We start from the raw sequence: 16958 nt of genomic DNA, 5'->3' as shown, positions 1-16958 counted from the left end.
TTTGGGCAGCAATGTCCTTTCCAGAGTTCGGCTGACACAATTCTGCCTGGGCCAGCAGGTGACACAGGGACAGGACAAACGTGGGGGACAGGAGGCTGAGAGAACTGGGATTGGTCAGTCTAGAACAGAGAAGGCTTTGGGGCGACCTGAAGGGAACTTACAGGAAAGATGGGGCAAGACCATTGATACGAACCTGGAGTGACAGGACAAGGAAGAATGGGTTCAAATTGAAAGAGAGTATGTTTAGATTAGATACTAGAAATTTTTTTTTAACCTGTGAGGGTGGTGAGGCATTGAAACAGGTTGCCCAGAGAAGCTGTGGCTGCCCCACCCCTGAAAGTGCTCCAGGCCAGACTGGATGGAGCTCTGAGCAACCTGGTCCAGTGGAAGATGTCCCTGCTCAGGGCAGAGAGGCTGGAACAAGATGATCTTCAAGGTGTGTTTCCAACCCAAAGCATTCTATGACTTATGTCCATGCTGGGTGCCTGGGAGTACAGTCCCCAGGGAATGTGGTCCCACATCTACAAATAAATTAAATTCTGGGGCACAGTCCCAGCCATGCTGGCAAAACTTGAGCCCTGGAATTGTGTCACTGCAGGCAAAGCAAGGCAGAGGCTGTTTGCTTTGGGGGTGGCTGAGGAAGAGGAGGGCAGCAGAAGCATCTTGCTGAGGTGAGTAAGGAGTTAACATCTGCTTGGTTTAGTTAAAAAAAATAAATAAAAAGCCACTTGGATGCAGCAACTTTCCCTAATGAACTGCCCATCAGGACAGGAGTGGCTCCCTGTGATTTTGTTTGCCTTGGTGAGCTGGGGGGCCCAGGAGACCTCGGGCCAGGTCAGTCCTGCAGAGACAGCAGGAGCACCCGGTGTGGGAGAGCCTGTAAATCACCCAGTTAGCTTAACAGTGTGGGCCATTATTCTAAAGCAGTGGGGCTGAAACCTAAATCCAAATGAAAATATAGTCAATTTGTCCATACTTTACTGACTGAATGACTATGTAATGTCATGCAGCTCTGGCAAGGCAGGGAGCAAGCAGATGCAATTAGTGGGGAGGGAAAAGCTCCTTTGTTTTCTTCTCTTCCAATTCTTGGGCAAGATTTCATGGTGCCAGGGACTGAATGGAAAGCCCAGTTTAAGAGCCAGCAGAGATATCCATGCCCAGTTTCTGCAGCTCTCTGTCACGGGGTCACGGTGGGGATAAAAAAAATCCTTCTTGATGATTTTTATGGGCCTAAAGAACAAAATCTCACCTTCCTGCTGCCCCTGTTTTGGATTATAACTATTTCAGTGTGTGGGTGTTGCTCCCCTCAGACCCAGAGCAGGACAGACTGAAAGGTGTTATTCCAGATGATGGGGTGACTGAGTGACCAGGAGGATGGGTGGCTTGAGAATATCACACTCCTGCACCTCACACCTGCCTTGGAGCACATGGAAAAAAAGTTTAAAGTGAAGCTGTGGCCAGGCAATGGAGTCTCTGAACATTCTTGCCCAGGGTCTGGAGTATTTTTCAAGTCATGAGCATCTTCTGTACTGGTCAGAGCAGGACAAAGCCACCGAAGGAATATGCAGATGGAGTCTGCTAACAAGCTTTCTGTGAGGTGATACTTTTGTGATTGCTTTTCACATTCTTCTTGCACAGTAGGATGAGGTTTTTACATGGATTAGAGGCAGTGTTTTGGCCATTTGTCACCTGAGTAAAGGAGGGACTGACATTGACTCCTGGAGTCCCTGGGTTAGGTCAGTCTTGCTTTCAAAACCATTCCATCATCTCTGTAGAACCCTCCTTTAGAGGAGTTGTTAAAGACCAGTTTGGAGACCACCAAATATCTTTGGGAATCCTTAACTTCCTCCAGGTTGTTACTGCATTTAACTGGGTAAACATTTATGGATGTTCAAGAGGAGTTATTTTTCCATGGAGGAAACCATGCACTGAAGGTCAAGTGAGTAACAAACTCCTTGATCCAAGTTCTAATGTGGGCTGTGTCTGGTAAATCTGCAACTGGGGAAAGACAAACCTTCCAGGGTAAGGCAATGAGAAAGGAGGAAAATCTGCAGAAGCTGGCACAGTGAGCTGTCCCTCCTCCTTGCATGCCACTTCTGGGAAGGAAGAGAAAGGGAGAAGAAGAAAAAGGAGAAAGAGAAGAAGGAAAGATTTGAAGGTTTGAGAGCTGCGGCTGGGGCAGGAACCCAACCACGGCCATGGATGAAACAAAAGGGAAAGCACGAAGCAAAACCCAGGCTGAAAAATGAGCAGTGATGGAAAGGTCTGGGGTGAGAGGAGCTCTAAAGAGGAGGCTTGCCCCAGGATCTCGTGTGACTCTCACAATCTGTTTAACAGCGATCGGTCATGTTCTCGCGCTGCCGTGCAGCTCCGAGCTGACAGGCAGTGGGGATAAATGATTACTGACATATGCTAATCGGGCACTCTTAGACAGGACAGGAGAGGAATACATCAAGGTGGTGCAAAGCACATTTCTTGGGCAAAACTCTCCAACTTGTACAAGTAAATTACCTTCAGGAAACCACAGGGCTTCTTCGCTGTTTAAACTGCAGTTAGAAATCAACAGCGTGGCAAAAAAAATAACCCCACCAGAAGAAGGGCCAGGACAGAGAGCTGAGAGCTTTTTGCAGTGGTATCTATCAATGCCAAATATGATTTTGGGCCCTGCAAAAAAACCTCCCTGCAGGGTTTCGGTGCTTTCACTTTCTGGTGTCTCCTTTCCATTCCACTGGTCCAGCTCTTTCCCCTTCTCTCCTAAAATCCCCCCTAGCTCTTCATGGGAAGTTTTCATATAATTTACACCACAAACAAAGCTAATGGAATTCTAACAAGTATCCCAGAGCACAGCAGGTTGCACAGATGAATTCAGGGAGATGTTTAGGTCCCATCACTAGAACAAGAAATCTTCACCTTGGCTCTTATTTGGATCAATTAAAGGAAGTGTCAAGGACATCTCTAACCTGGCCAGATCCTTTGCTTTGTCTCAGGGTGAATATTGTCAATCAGGTGGTTTAGAGAGGTATCAAGAGTGCAAGCTTCCTGGAAAGCTCTAATCCTGGGGTGGAAAAGCTTCTTGAAACATCTGGTGTGGTTTGTGGGGAGAACTGATGGGTCCCAGAATGCAGGTGTGACTGTCCTGCTTGTGTGGGGCACTTGTAGAGCAAAGGCCACCCCTGTACTCACAGTGAGATACAAAAAGATGTTTCCCATCTCAGGAAGCTTGTGACAGAAAAATTGTGATATTAAAAATTATGTTATTGTCAGGATGACTGCTGCCTCTCTTCCAGGGCTTATGGCTGGCAAAAAACATCCCACCCTGATGCTCAAAAGGTTGAACATATTTGGGACCATTTTAAGGTCTGGGTCATGGGGAGCTCTGAGTTAAGAACCTCATTCATTGTGTGCTAAGGATGTGATTGGGACACATGAGCAAGGTTAGAGAGTGTCCCTGATTTGTCAGGTGTGCTTGTAGAGGCCCAGAAAAGTTGGTTTTGGTCAGGGGATGGGCTGTGGGGGCCTGTACCTTCTCGTAGCGCCGGGGGTGCCAGAAGGACTCCTCCTTCACGGGCAGCGGGTGCGTGCGCAGGAACGTGGTGCGGTTCTCGCGCACCTCGCCGACCTGCAGCAAAGAGAAACACCAGGGCTCACACTGCTGCACTCCTCTTGTGGCAACCACAGAGAAACACCAGGGCTCACACTGCTGCACTCCTCTTGTGGCAACCAAAGAGAAACACCAGGGCTCACACTGCTGCACTCCTCTTGTCTGCAGCCAAAGAGAAACACCAGGGCTCACTTCTCTTGTCTGCAACCAAAGGTGAACAAGAGTGGGCTCAAATTGCTGCACTCCTCTTGTCTGCAGCCAAAGAGAAACACCAGGGCTGAGGAAGTGAGGAAAGACAAACCTTCCAGGGTAGGGCAATGAGAAAGGAGGAGTGTGGACAATCTGCAGAAGATGTGCAAAGTGAGCTATCCCTCCTCTCTGGATGCCACTTCTGGGAAGGAAGAGAAAGGGAGAAGAAGAAAAAGGAGAAAGAGAATTTGAAGGTTTGAGAGCTGCGGCTGGGGCAGGAACCCAACCACGGCCATGGATGAAACAAAAGGGAAAGCACGAAGCTGCACTTCTCTTGACTGCAGCCAAAGAGAAACACCAGGGCTCAAACTGCTGCACAGCCATGCACACCATCTCTGTGTCAAACAATGCAGTGACACTGGGATGGACAGGCCAGAAGCTGCTTTGGGGTGATGATCACAATTCCATGATCTGGGGAGGTTTCCATGTCCATGCAGCCAATGCTGATAGCTAAAACACACGAGCAGCTGTCAGTCTCAGTTTATAGAGCATCCCAGGGAGGTGACTGCTGCCCACTGCATCCCTGTGCCCTGAGCTACAGGAGTGGCTCATCCCGAACTGGGAAAGGCACTTCCAGCACCCCCACCATGGTGGGGTTTCCTGGCTCTCCTGATTAATTGCAGGCCACAGTGCTCAATAATCCCAGCACAAGCCAGTGCAGGTACCTGGATACCCTGAGAATCTGTCTGCTCTGTGGTCTGGGATACAGGTTTGGGTTGCTTAACTCAGTAATTGGTATCTGCAGGCTTTGGGAGCCTGATGGAGGCAACTTAGTGATTAAAAACATTAGTCATTAATAGATAAAGTAGGAATGCACTTTCCAACGTCCCAGGCTGGTGTATTGATAAAATAGCTGCTAATTAAGGACACTGTATTCCTGCACTTCAGCTATAAAGCACAGTTTGTGATGGCAGTAAGCCCATTGAAATTGGTCATTACCATATTAGCCCGACTCTTCTTTGAGCCATTAACTAATAAAACAGTCATTGGCTGCTTTTAAATGATATTACAATGCTGGTTTGTTTAACAGCACAGCCTTACACTCCAACAGCTGCTGTGGGTGCTGCATCAACCTCACCATGCCAGGCTCAGGGCTGGGGCTGTCCTTTCAGCATTTGCTGCTCGTTCCTTTCTTGTGGCCACTGTCACAGGTCACCTGAGCAGAGCTGATGTCCGAAGGACAGCCTGGCAGGGGGATGCTCATCTTTGTTAGGCTTCATCAGCCTTTTAGTAGTCAGGGGGTGTTTTCCCAGTTGAGAGCCCTTCCCAGGGCTGGGAGCAGCCCATTTGTCCCTTGGGGGGTAGGACAGTGAGGGGTTGTGCCCAGTGGTGCTGTGCACATCAGGGGAAAGCATTCCTGGACTATTCCCACCTTTTTCTTCACCATGTGCTGGACTCTAGTCCGGGCTCTCTGCTCCTCCATCCACAGCTCCTTGTATCTGTGTTGCATGATGTCAAAAAGGGGAGTGGAAGGCCTGGAAAACATTGAGAAGACACCAATTTAATCTTTGTCTCCTTGTGCTGGCTCACATTTCTGCTCCTGGAAAGTGACTGGTGAGAGCATGAATGAAGCCTTGCACTGGGAAAGGATTTCTCCTCCTCAGGAAACCTCAAACCCACAATGATTTGCAGTGAACACACCAGAGCCTGCACACACCTGTGGTAACTGTGCCAGGGCATTCCCCAGGACTGAAACAATTGCACAACCTTTTACAGGGCAGGTTTCAGCAGCTCTGTCTGAGCCCTGGAAGGACCACGGGGCACCACAGGCTGCAGCTCAACTTTGGGCCCTGCTAGAGCTTCAGGAGAGCAGTTCTGGCTGGATTCCCTCCAGGGCAAGAACCCCTGGGTGCCAAGTGTGTTTTGCTAAAGCAGCACTGCTTTTGCCATTGAAATCTCTCTGGTGATGCACCAAAGGCTGCAAATGTGCAATGATGGATGGGGTGGAGGAGTAAGTGCTGTCCTAAGCAGTCTGAGTAGGGCTAAAAATGGACCCAATGCAGATGGGCAGGTGTCTGCAGCAGAAAGGGGAGCTGGAATGCTGAGCCCTGGTCTGGTGCCTCAGCTCCCTTGGAAGAGGATTTCAGGGAGCAAGGAGGAGACAGCAGAGGGGAGGAGCTCCCCATGACCCTGATTCTAGAAAAAGTCTAAAATGGCAGTTGCTTGTTGGCCAGTGTCCCATTCAGCTGCTCTGAGGTGGCATTAACCTGATCAGCTTGTGGCAAAGCTGCAGCCTGAAATTGCTGAGCCTTGCACCTTGCAAGTGAGGATAGTTCATCAGCCACCAAGGCAGGCAGACCTGGCAGTGGCAGAGACAGCAAATCAGTAATTCCCATGGTCCTGCTGCCTTCCTTTCCCCCAGAAGCAAACACTTGAAGGTGATGAAGGACCTCAAGCTCAAGTTTTCTTGGTCCTTGTCCTTGCACACCTTGCTAAGGAGGGACTTTTCCCATCTTGGCAGCAGCTGATGATTGTGGAGCTCTCACCTCTAGCTCTGCTCCCTACTGTAGCCTGCAGAGCCCTCAGCTGCAGCTCCCACAGCAGAGCCAGGGCTTTCCCTGCCTATCCAGACCAACTGCAGGACACTGGGGACTTGGGGGAGCTGCTGGGCCACCAGCTCCACCTGTTTCTGCAAAGAGCCCACAAGCCACAGAGTGAGCTGGTGCTCCCTGGCTTCTGGCAGGAGTGGGTCCAGAATTGACAGCTGCCAGCTTTTAGCAGCCTGGAGAATCCTTGATGATCACTGAGGGCGCCAGCAGCCTGTATGCAAATAGTAACTCTTCTGTTTCTTGTTCCTTCACCCCCGTGGTGACTTTTATTACTTAATTATTGCACACCACATGCTTCAAAACAGCCTAATCTATGGTTGTGTTTTCTAATGATGCTGGATGTGCAATCCAGCAATATCCATCCCAAGGGGACATTCATATCAGAGGAGACATCCTTCTGCAGGCCTCCTGTTTCATAGATCACATGCTGCAGGGCTTTTCAAGCCTTTGCTTGCAAATCAGCTCTGCTGCTCCAGATCGTTATCTGGAGACACCCAGTGCCAAAGGCAACGCTGACATTTACCCTTTGTCCCCTCTTCTTTCCCCTCCTTCCCTTCCAGTTTGGCATTTCATGCTGATCACAGCTGGGCAAAATATTTAAAAGGTTAAAAGGTGTGGTAAAGTGTGTTATTATCTGTTTGGGTCTCCAGTCTTGTAGTGTGGTGTAAATGTTGGTATTCCTGGCACCAGCACGTGGTGAGCATTGCTTGTTTGCTGCTGTCCCTTTGCTCTCCAAGGCAGGACCCTTCCTTGTGCAGGAATAGCAGGCAGGGATGCAGGAAAGCACTAAGCCTTTGTGTGTAGTCTTTGATTATTGATTTTTGGGGGTTTTTTTTGAAGTTGAATGTATTTTCCCATCTCTATGGAGGTGACTTTTACCATCTCCAGTGGACCAGCCAGTTGGTGACTGATAGTCCACAGCTGGCTTGTAAGTAAATGCTCGAAAGGACACATTTGGGCTGATGCTCTTCAGAGATCCTTCCCTGCCGTGTGATTAATCACATTTAAGTCCTGATCCAGCAAAGTATAGAGTCATGCCTGGAACGATGCACGCATGAACTGCCTCTCTCAAATCAGTGGGAACAACTCGTCTGCTCCACGCAAGCCCTGCTGGGGCTCTGAGGCTTCCTCTGGCTTTTCCTCCTTTGAGAGAGGCTCTGAGAGAGCAGGGGACATCAGGGAACACCTCTTTAAGGTGACTGCAGAGATCTCAGCGAGGTGGCTTTTCCTCTGGAGGTCAAAGCCTGATCTCAGCAGAGGGATGGGGAATTTGGCCCCGGCATCGGCGCTGCTTGGCAGTGTGACAGCCCTCGCTTGCAGCTGGCCTTTGGGAAAATGTCCTTTTGCCTTGGTGTTACTTAAGGACAGGGATCAATGGCTGGTGTGTTCCCTTTCCTTTTGTCACCCTGCCCAGATGTTGCTGCTGAACAGGGAGGATTTTGCTGTTGCTGCAGGGAGAGCAGGGGAAGCATCCTCTGGAAATGCTTATTGCACATTAAAACCCATCTCAGTCACAGTAACTCAGATCTCCTTGTTTTGGCACAAGCACCCTGCCACAGAAAGGAAAGGCAAAGAAGTTCTGATAGGATGTAACAAATTATTTATAATTGTAGGGGGAAAAAATACTCATCTGCTTCCTTTTATAGTCAAATAGTTGGAGTCACTTCTAATGCTGACATTTCCTAAATATTTTAAAATTTATCTGTGCACATTTTCAAAACTATTATCCCTGAAACAGTTCCTGTCTCTTTAATAGAATCTCTCTAATTTACTTTCAAGAGTCAGGGTACAGACCTATTTTCAAGTGAAATGACAAGCACCTGCTAACTTGGTTATACAATGTGGAATTCTAGTCTGCCAGACATCCCCTGGAAAAGAAGCTGCAGCCTCCTAATAGGCTATTTTACTGTGAAAACAGTGTTAAAAAGTATAATAAAGTATTAACAATATTAAAATAAAACAGTGTAGGCCTTAAATGAGCTACAAACTAGTTAAATCTATTCCATTCAATATGAGCCTTCAGTGCTTTGCAGCTGATACCTCAGAGCTGGGATTTATCTAAAATGAAGGCACCAGGGACATGCAAGAGAAATGGTAATTATAATTTGCAAACATTAGGCTGACACTTTTTTTGTGTATGTGTGTATAAATCCTGACAGCTGTGATTTGTGCCAATGCCAAATAGTGCTCCAGCGTGCAGGGAAGGGCTCACTTTGTGGCAGGCTGTCCTCAGAGCAGCAGCTCATTAAAACTTTGGAGAAGGAGAAGTTGCCGAAAACAGGAAGGCATCAGAACCATCTGAGAGATTTTTGGTACACGCTTGTTGAAAGGCGTTTGAGAAGAGAGCCTTGGGTCTGACAAACTGGAATTTTAGTACGCCTCCCCGTTCACAGTGGGGCAAAATAATTGGTCATCAGTGACTACTAATTTGGTTTAGTAGCCAGAGGCATTTTTTTTCTTCCCAGAAAATCAATGACAGTGCCGAGGTCTGTTCAACGTGATTCAGCTCAAGACGGGTCCTCATTTAGCTCTTGATGCTTCTTCCACTGGAGACAGCTATTTTGTTAAAATAAAATTAAAATCTATCTATAATACTGAGCTCAGGGAGCCGCGCCCGTCAATGCCATGCTGCTCTTGAGGTTTCAAGGTTGTCAGTCTCCCCTCAAACTTATTTTCAAAGGTTTATATATCAGCTGCAAAAAAAGGTGCTTGGCTAAAGTGGATGCAAAGGACTTTGCTCAGGAAGGGGGGTTACACCAGCTTGAAAGGTGCAATCAATTTGATTGCTAAGTTCTGTGGCAAAAGGGTAAAAACTTGACTTGCGAGTGCTTTTTTTCTTTTCCTGTATAATTCAAAAGCACGTAAATATTTCAGTGCAGAGCTCAGCCCGTGGGGTTTGTGTGTGGCTCTGCAGCCAGGGCAGGGCTTTTCCTGCTGCTGCTCGGGATGGGCTGGAGCAGGGAGCAGAGGATGGGTGCAGGCAGTGGCTCTGGGGGCTCTGCCCAGAGCACTGCTCCAATCCCAGTGGCAGCTTCCAGGCAGCAGGGCTGGCCCTGCACAGCTGCTCATGCAACAGATCCATCACAGAATGGAATTTGTCCGTGCCTGTGACATTAAAATTGCGCTGCTGCACCACTGCCTACGCTGGAACTTTAACCCTTCATTGAAAGGTTAATGAGGTTACAGGGGGATTTAGTTCTTGTTGCTGTCCTTATACCTAAGATGTGCTTTTGCTGCACAGTCAGGATCTGTCTTTGGGGCCTTCAGTCCCCAGGGGAGACAGCTACAGGGGCACCACTTTTATATTCTTTACTTGTGTCTTCATGCTGGGAAGGATTTGTCCTGTGACAGAAGTGTCCATACAGAATCTCCCAGCAGCTCAGGTTGGTTTCTTACAGAATCATTAGGGTTGGAAAAGACCTTCAAGGTCGAGTCCAAGCTATTTCTTACTGGGGAACACTTTGGTCTCCAGCACCTCTGGACTGTGGGGCTCCTTGGGGCAGCCAGAATTAACTTCAGCAAACAAAGCTCAGGCTGGGCTCTGTGATTCTGTTTGGGGCTGTGGGGTACCCCAATGCAGGCAGGTGTTAGTGCTCAGGTCTCTCTGCCCTAAAAGGGGGCTGAGAGCAGAGGAAAATTCAGGTTATGGCTCCCTTGTAGAGCTGCATTGCCTCCTGCCTCCCTGGTTACTGATGGGCTGCAGGTAGCAATCTATCTCCCATTAATTTGTCTCTGTGTAGCCCAGCAGGAAGCTGGGGTATGATTACAGCTCTGGCTCCTGAGTGAGAGCCGGCACGGCCCCGGCATCCCCCTGCAAACTGCGGGCTCTGCCTCGCCTTAATTGTTCCCCTTTGGCCCCTGGACCTGTCTCTTCTAACAAGGGCTGCGAGGAGGGCCGAGGTAATTGAAGCACTTAGCCACAGTCCCCAGCACTGCCTCCTGCAGCTAATTAGGAAAGAGGGCCGCTGGGCTCTTCATTATTTCTTTTAATTGTTTGTGGGTTTTGCATAACAGTGAATGGCAGAAGAGGGATGTGCAGTTAGTGGTGAATCCTTGACTTTGAAATTTGTATTAAAGGTCACTTACAATTTGTTAAGGCTTTCATAAGGGTGAATTCAATTAGCAGCTCCAAGTCCCTGCACACACGTGTGTGGGTGTGTTTGTGAGGAGAGGGAGACATGGCAAAATGAACTGGTGTGAGTCCAAAGGCTCCTCGTTTTCCTAAACAGCTTGTGGAATATACAGTGAAGTTATAGCCCCCTTACAGCTTTATGCTTCTCTAAACAGGACCTGGCAATAAACCCATGGAGAGGCCCAAAAGATAATTTTAAAATGATCTCCACTTGTCCTCGCTTTCCATTAACTATTGAAGAAAATAGCAAGAGAAAAACTGGTAGAAAACACTCAGGGACCAATTTTTTTTTTGCAGTCTTTGGGCTGGCAAAACTCTCAGTTACAATAGTGGGTCTTCCACTCGTGTGGCAGCTGCAGGATCTGAGCCTCCAAAGCACTGATTACTCTGAATTTCTGAAGCTTCTTTACAATCCTTGTAATTTGGGTGAGGAAATAACAATATAAATTATTTCACTGCGGGCAGCCAATGAGGCAGTGGCTTCTTCTGAGTGTCAGAGGATCTGTTATTTTGCTCAGAGGGCTCATATGTATAGAACAGTAAAAAGAATAAAATCCATTGTAAACATGCACTTTAAAAGATTTATCAGATGCTCATAGCTGTACTTAGGAGTACACATGGTTACAAGAGCACCAATTTGCTTTACTATTCCCTCCCAGGCCCAGTGAGATGTTTGCTTGCACTGGTCCTAAAAGCACATATGGAAACCTGTGTCTTGCAGTGAAGACACCAAGCCAGCTCTTACCCATTAAATAACTGGCTTGGCAAGCTGGAATTTTTGTGCAGCATTGATTCTAGGGTTGGAGATGCCCTTTGGCTGACTTAATTGAAGATTATTTCGGTTTGTCTTCAACACATTGGTCTACTGTTATCTGCTGTTGTCCTCTGAGAAACTCAGGTGGGATGTGATTGTGGGACAGAGCTGTCCTTCCTGGAGGTCCAGATCTATGGCTGAGAGTGAACAGTGCTCAGTCTGCAGCCATCAACAAATGCAAAACATCCCAACGAGAGAAAAACCAAGAAAAAAACCACTCCAATGCTGAGCAAAAGAAATAAAAGCACGAGGTCTTCCCCTTGACCTCCATCCCATGCTTGAATCTCTCTGGCTGGGTGGGAACATGACTTTGTTTGAAAGGAAAAGATGTTGATGAGGGCTGAAGAGCTTTGTTTTCACAGAAAGGATTCTGTGATTATTCCCCCCTGACCCAGGTTTTCATTGAATGGGCTGAAAAAGCAAAAGCTGGCAAAGAAAAAAGTCCACTTGTGGCCAGAAGTAGCTCTAGCTGGTGAAACTTTGGAAGAAATTCTTCAGCTGGCTGTAATCAATGGAGATAAACCCACAGACAACAGCCAGCCTGTGTGAGAGTAAATGACTTTCCTATTCAGTGTAAAGCAATTGGTAATAAGGGATCCTAATCTGTCCTTCAGATCTTTTTTTCCCATCTCTATGGCTGATGTGCAGGACCTGAACCTTATGTCAAATCCTGACTTGGCTGTTTATTTTCTCTTAAACCATCAGCCTGAAGCAGTCAGAAACTCTTACAGCAAGCAAATGACCACTCTGGAGGGGAATCAGTGTCTTCATGGTGCACTCAGGGTTTTTTGGAGGGTGTAACAGGTCCTCCTGCCCCAGCAGATGCTGCAGGCACCAGGGCATGGTGCAGGCAGATGGGGCTGGGAGCTCTGCAACCACACACCCAGCCTGGAACATTTCCAGGAGAAGGAAACTACTCTTGAAATAGAAATTCTTGTCTTAGCAGTGTGAGAATGATGGCAGAGGCACCAAGTGCCTTTCGCTGTGGAATTGGATGGGATGTGTAATTACCTGAGCTGGTGGGAGTCCTGTGTTTTTTAACTTGCTTGCGTTTCTCTGTCTCCATGAGCCTGACAGTGATTCCACTCACTGTGTTATATTTTTACAATCTGGTTTGTCAGTCCTCAGGTTGGGGTTGTTTTTTTTTTTCTGTAAAACTTTTTTTGCCCTAATCTTTAGGATTTTGGTGGCTTTACACTCTCTTTGGCTTCCAGTGATCATGGGTCAGATGCACTCTTGCTGCAATGCTCAATTTTATTGCCTGTCCAGCTTTTCCTGGTGGGTTCTTTCCAGTAATGCATTATTTCCTTGACATCTTTGCAGCTGGTCTACATCTAGATTAGCTTTCTTTCCACAGCCAAATATTAGCAACCTGAAATGTTCTTTAAGTATCTCAAAAATAAATCTATCCGTGGAAATTCCTCAGCACCTCTTGAGCAGCTTTCTAAACTTTGTTCAGGCTGTGTGCAAACAGCACAGACACTTAGGGTGGAAAGGCCACTTGCTAAGCAGAGCATGAGCATAGAAATCTCCCTTCTCAGGGAAGGTGAAAGATTGGGATGGTTGCAAATGATACCAATTAAAGAGGAGGTACTGGGTAACTGATGCCCTTGGCCGAGTGTAACAATTTGAAGAAGAGAGATTGCAGTGGCCAAACGCTTTGGAGAGGTGAGTTTGCTGCAGGGGCACGATGAAAACAGCTGCCAAAGGATTAGGAGCAGTTTTAGAGAATGGGAGGTGGAATGGAGGCAGGAGATGAAGACAGAAGGAAAATGGGCTGTAAAATTCAGGAAAGGGACAGTTGAAGCGAAGGCAGACAGTAGGGAGGGCCCAGCAGGAGCCCTGGGGATGACAGAGTGCCAGGGAAATCCTGCCAGCACACCCAAGGTCAGCCCAACCTCCAGGCCAACTGCCAAGTGCATGGCAGCCCGTGGGAGGCAGGGCTGTGGCCATGCAGGGTTTGGAGCAGGTACAGGTGCAGCATGGCACAGGATGGCACGTCTGTGCACTCCTCCTGCCCAGGAACAGGTTCTGGGGCGTAGCAGGCAGATTTAGGACGCTCACCAAGAGGTGACTGGAAGGTTTTCTCTCCTGGCAGGGCTGGGCAGTGTGTCCATGGTGAGGGTGCGCTCTGCCCTGCTCGCTCCTGGGGACAGAGCTGGTGCTGGAGTGTTCTGCCTTCAAACTCCTTGTGTGACCTTGCACAGATCAATAGCATCTAAAATCCAGCTGTAGACAGCATCCACGTCTTTGTGCTTACTTCTCACTCCAAAAATGGTCCTTTAATGTTGTCTGATTTCAGTGCACAGTGAAGCTGAGCCAGAAAAGGTGGTCAGGAGGATAAATCATCTATTGAGGTTTCCAAATGCACCTTGAACAGCAGGCTGGAGTGACACCAGTGAAGATCCTGGATCTTCACAGACCCTCTGTGCCTTTGGGTCTCCAGATCATCAAACCCCAGCCCACTCAGTGCCCTGCAGCCTCCTCCTTGTAAATAAAACAAGGCCATTATTGCAGAGTATGGGGCTGGACACACCTCTAGGGTTATTCTGAATGAAAAGACCTGGGAGGACAGCAGCCCTCAGCAGCTCTGTAATGTGTTGTGCACAGAGCACGTGGATGGGGTTTAGCTCCTGGAGGAGACTGTCACAGATGGGAATTTTCCTTGGAAGATGAGCCTGTGGAGCTGTGTGTGGTGGGGAGGAGGGCTGGGAGAGGTGAAGCTGAGCCTGTGTGCTGTGAGCCCAGCCCTGCACTCGGCGTTCCTCTCCTGCCAAGGGTGGTTCACAAGGCAGCTCCTGGAGAGCTCAGGAGCTGGAGCATGAGCTGGGGGAGCCTGGCTGGAGGTTGCCCCACGGGGGAGGCTGGGAGCCCACCCCATCCTCGTTACTGCTGACCTTGGCACGAGCACTGCCTGCTGATGGATCGGCTCTGGAGCTGGACAAGCCCCCGGGGAACCACTGCATTATCTGTTATGTTCCACCAGTGCCTCCCCTGACCCCTCCCAGCTCCAAATGCCACAGGCATCAGGGAAGGAATAAATCTCTGTCTGCTACTGAGAGAGAGAAGGGAACGAGAGCAGGAAAAAGGAGAGATGAAAAATGTCCTTTTTATGACTCTCACAACAAAGCTGGCCACGTGATTCGTAGCAAACATTACTCTGGGAAAAGGGAGGGAGAGAATGGGGGGGGAATCAGCAAAAAGCAACTCTGCTTCTCTCCCCTGGAAGGTGCCCAGGGGGAATATAGAGGGGTATGGGTGACCTTTGAAGGTAAATATCCCAGGAAAAGAAAGGAAAGAGGCCTCAAAGCTTCAGAGAGCTTGCTGCAGTGTCTGAGGCTGCCTGGTGGAATGCTGCACACACCGTGAGCAGAAAGCAGAGGCACAAGTGATCTGGGTTAGAGCAGCAGCAGGGCCGGGCAGATTAACAAGGCACTAATAGCAACCACAGCTTTGGTGCTTGCTTCTATTTGGGATGATCCAGGAGAGCCCCAACCTGTGAGCCTAGGGAGAGCTCCTGACCCTGGTGTCTCCAGGAGACAGAAGCCTTCAGCAGCACAGCCTGAGGAGGGGCTGGAGATGAGTTGCCAGGGCTCAAGAAGCCTCTTGCCCACTACCCAGCGACCCCAGCCACGTTCCTGTGACAGTTATTTGGGTTATTTGAGTTATTTGGGTTCCCAGGGAAGCAGGCTGTGGGCTGGCAGCAGCTGCAGTTCCCACTGAGCAGAGAGCTGCAGGCTGGGCAGGGTCTGCACTGGGTTCTGGGCTGTCCCAGAGCACCACATCATCAGGCAGGGTGTCTCAGCTGCTTCCAGTGCCATGGGAAAGCACCTTTGCTCTCTGGCCTCCTCAGCCACAGTGAGGAGTGCTGGCAGTGCTGGGGGTGACAGGCAGGTGCTGTTCTTGCTGGAAAATTCACTGCACCTGAGATGTTGATCAGATCTATTATTTCTTAAAGACATATAGTGCTGGAGTTGTGAAAAATGACCTTTTGCCACTCTTTTTTTCTGCCCCCAGACAAGCACGTGCCTCACTTGGAGCACCTTCCCAGGTGAGATCAGTCAGACAGGGCTTGGAGTCCAAACCCAACTGAAATTCAGTGACAGCCAGGTCATTTTTAGGAAGATGGGTATTGCTGTGACCAGGGACCAGCTTGTCTTGGGAATGCTCACCAAAGCTGGTCTCTCTAACTTGCCAGGCATGGAAAAGTGTGTTAAACTCCCACTTTTACCAAAATGGCTGTAACAACTCCTTGATAATCCCAGTAATTTGCTTTTATCTATAACGTGCTTTTAAAGTAAAGGGATAAATACAATCAGTCTGCATAAAAGGTAGCTATTAAGGAGAAGGCAAGTTGTACAATAATAACTTTCAATTAAAAGCCCTTTCTCACTACTTCTGCCATTGTGGGGTCTGCAGATTTTCCTTAAAACTTTTTAAGCATGCCTGGGCTTCTTATAGGCAGCCATTTAACCTCCGTTTATGAAGAAATAAAGCAAAATTGATGTTGATTTTGGCCTGCATTGGGGGATACTTTTGCAACATAAAAGCCCTTTTGCCTGCAATTTGCAGAGCAGCCCTGTCAATGGATGAGGGCTGATACTGATAAAGATAAAGCTTTATGGCTGGGGCATTTGCAGCTAACAGCAAGCTAATGCTACATTTTCATTTTGATGCAATTAATGTTAATGTCTGCTACGAAAATTGTCATTAAATACCATTTTAAAATCCATTCAATTTGCATATGCAAAGCCCATTTACTATCATGTAAAATACACGGTGCCGTTCATCATGTCTTTTCTCTAGAATTTGTAGCTGTTATTTTTCTGGTAGTGATTATTATCTAGCTCTTAAAATAAAACCTAATGTCTGACCCGGTCCTGCACAGAGCAAGAACCCCCCTGGGCTCCAGCAGTAGCAGGACTTTCAGAGGTTTTGAGCACTGGTTTGTGCTGGAGTTGCACTGGCAGGGAGAAGATTCTTTGCCTTTATCCTGCTCTATTCCCAATTTCTGCCCAATGCAGAGCAGTGAAGTAAGTGGGAGAGAGTAGGATAAAGAACTTTGAACTGATCTTTAACTCCACCAGAGTATTTCTACCAGTGCAGACAGGCAGAAATGCTGTTGCTCTGATTTTCTGACCCTGGGATGCCAATTTTCTGGCTTACAGCTCTTTGTATTCCTTTAGATTAAAGGGTTGGCATTGAAGATATTTTTAAGAGGCTTCAAGCCCATAATACTATGTGGCATTCAGATTCTCTGAAAAATCCCTTCACACAGGATTTTTCTCCTGGGAAGCTGAGAAGCCTCAGAGAAAAAAGAAAACTATAATTATCTGATTTGCTTCTCCTGTGTTTTGCTCCTTTGGAATGTGTTTGGAGATTGTTTACCCACAGGTGATTGTTTCATTGGTTTCTGCTGTGAGTTGTTTTGACTCAATGGCCAATTGGGGCCAAGCTGTGTCAGGACTCTGGAAGGAGTCACGAGTTTCATTAGTATCTTTTTAGCCTTATGTAAGTATCCTTTCTGTATTGTTTAGTATTCTTTTATATAATATAGTATCATAAAATAATAAATCAGCCTTCTGAGAACATGGAGTCAGACTCATCATTCCT

The 16958-nt window shown here is 47.9% G+C and overlaps 1 protein-coding gene across 1 annotated transcript in view; it reads right to left on the bottom strand.

Moving 5' to 3' along the window:
* Positions 1-16958, bottom strand: part of CFAP77 (cilia and flagella associated protein 77) — a 57975-nt gene that overhangs the window by 6212 nt on the left and 34805 nt on the right. Inside the window, exons 4-5 of the mRNA XM_039720216.1 lie at positions 5223-5325; positions 3524-3619 (exon numbers count right to left, since the gene is read on the bottom strand). Of these exons, the coding sequence (XP_039576150.1) occupies positions 3524-3619; positions 5223-5325 (199 nt within the window). The remainder of the gene's footprint in view (positions 1-3523; positions 3620-5222; positions 5326-16958) is intronic.

Source organism: Passer montanus, unplaced genomic scaffold, assembly GCF_014805655.1.
Source record: "Passer montanus isolate IOZ18808 unplaced genomic scaffold, ASM1480565v1 scaffold43, whole genome shotgun sequence".
Lineage (NCBI taxonomy): Eukaryota > Metazoa > Chordata > Aves > Passeriformes > Passeridae > Passer > Passer montanus.
This window is presented reverse-complemented; position numbering and strand designations above follow the sequence as displayed.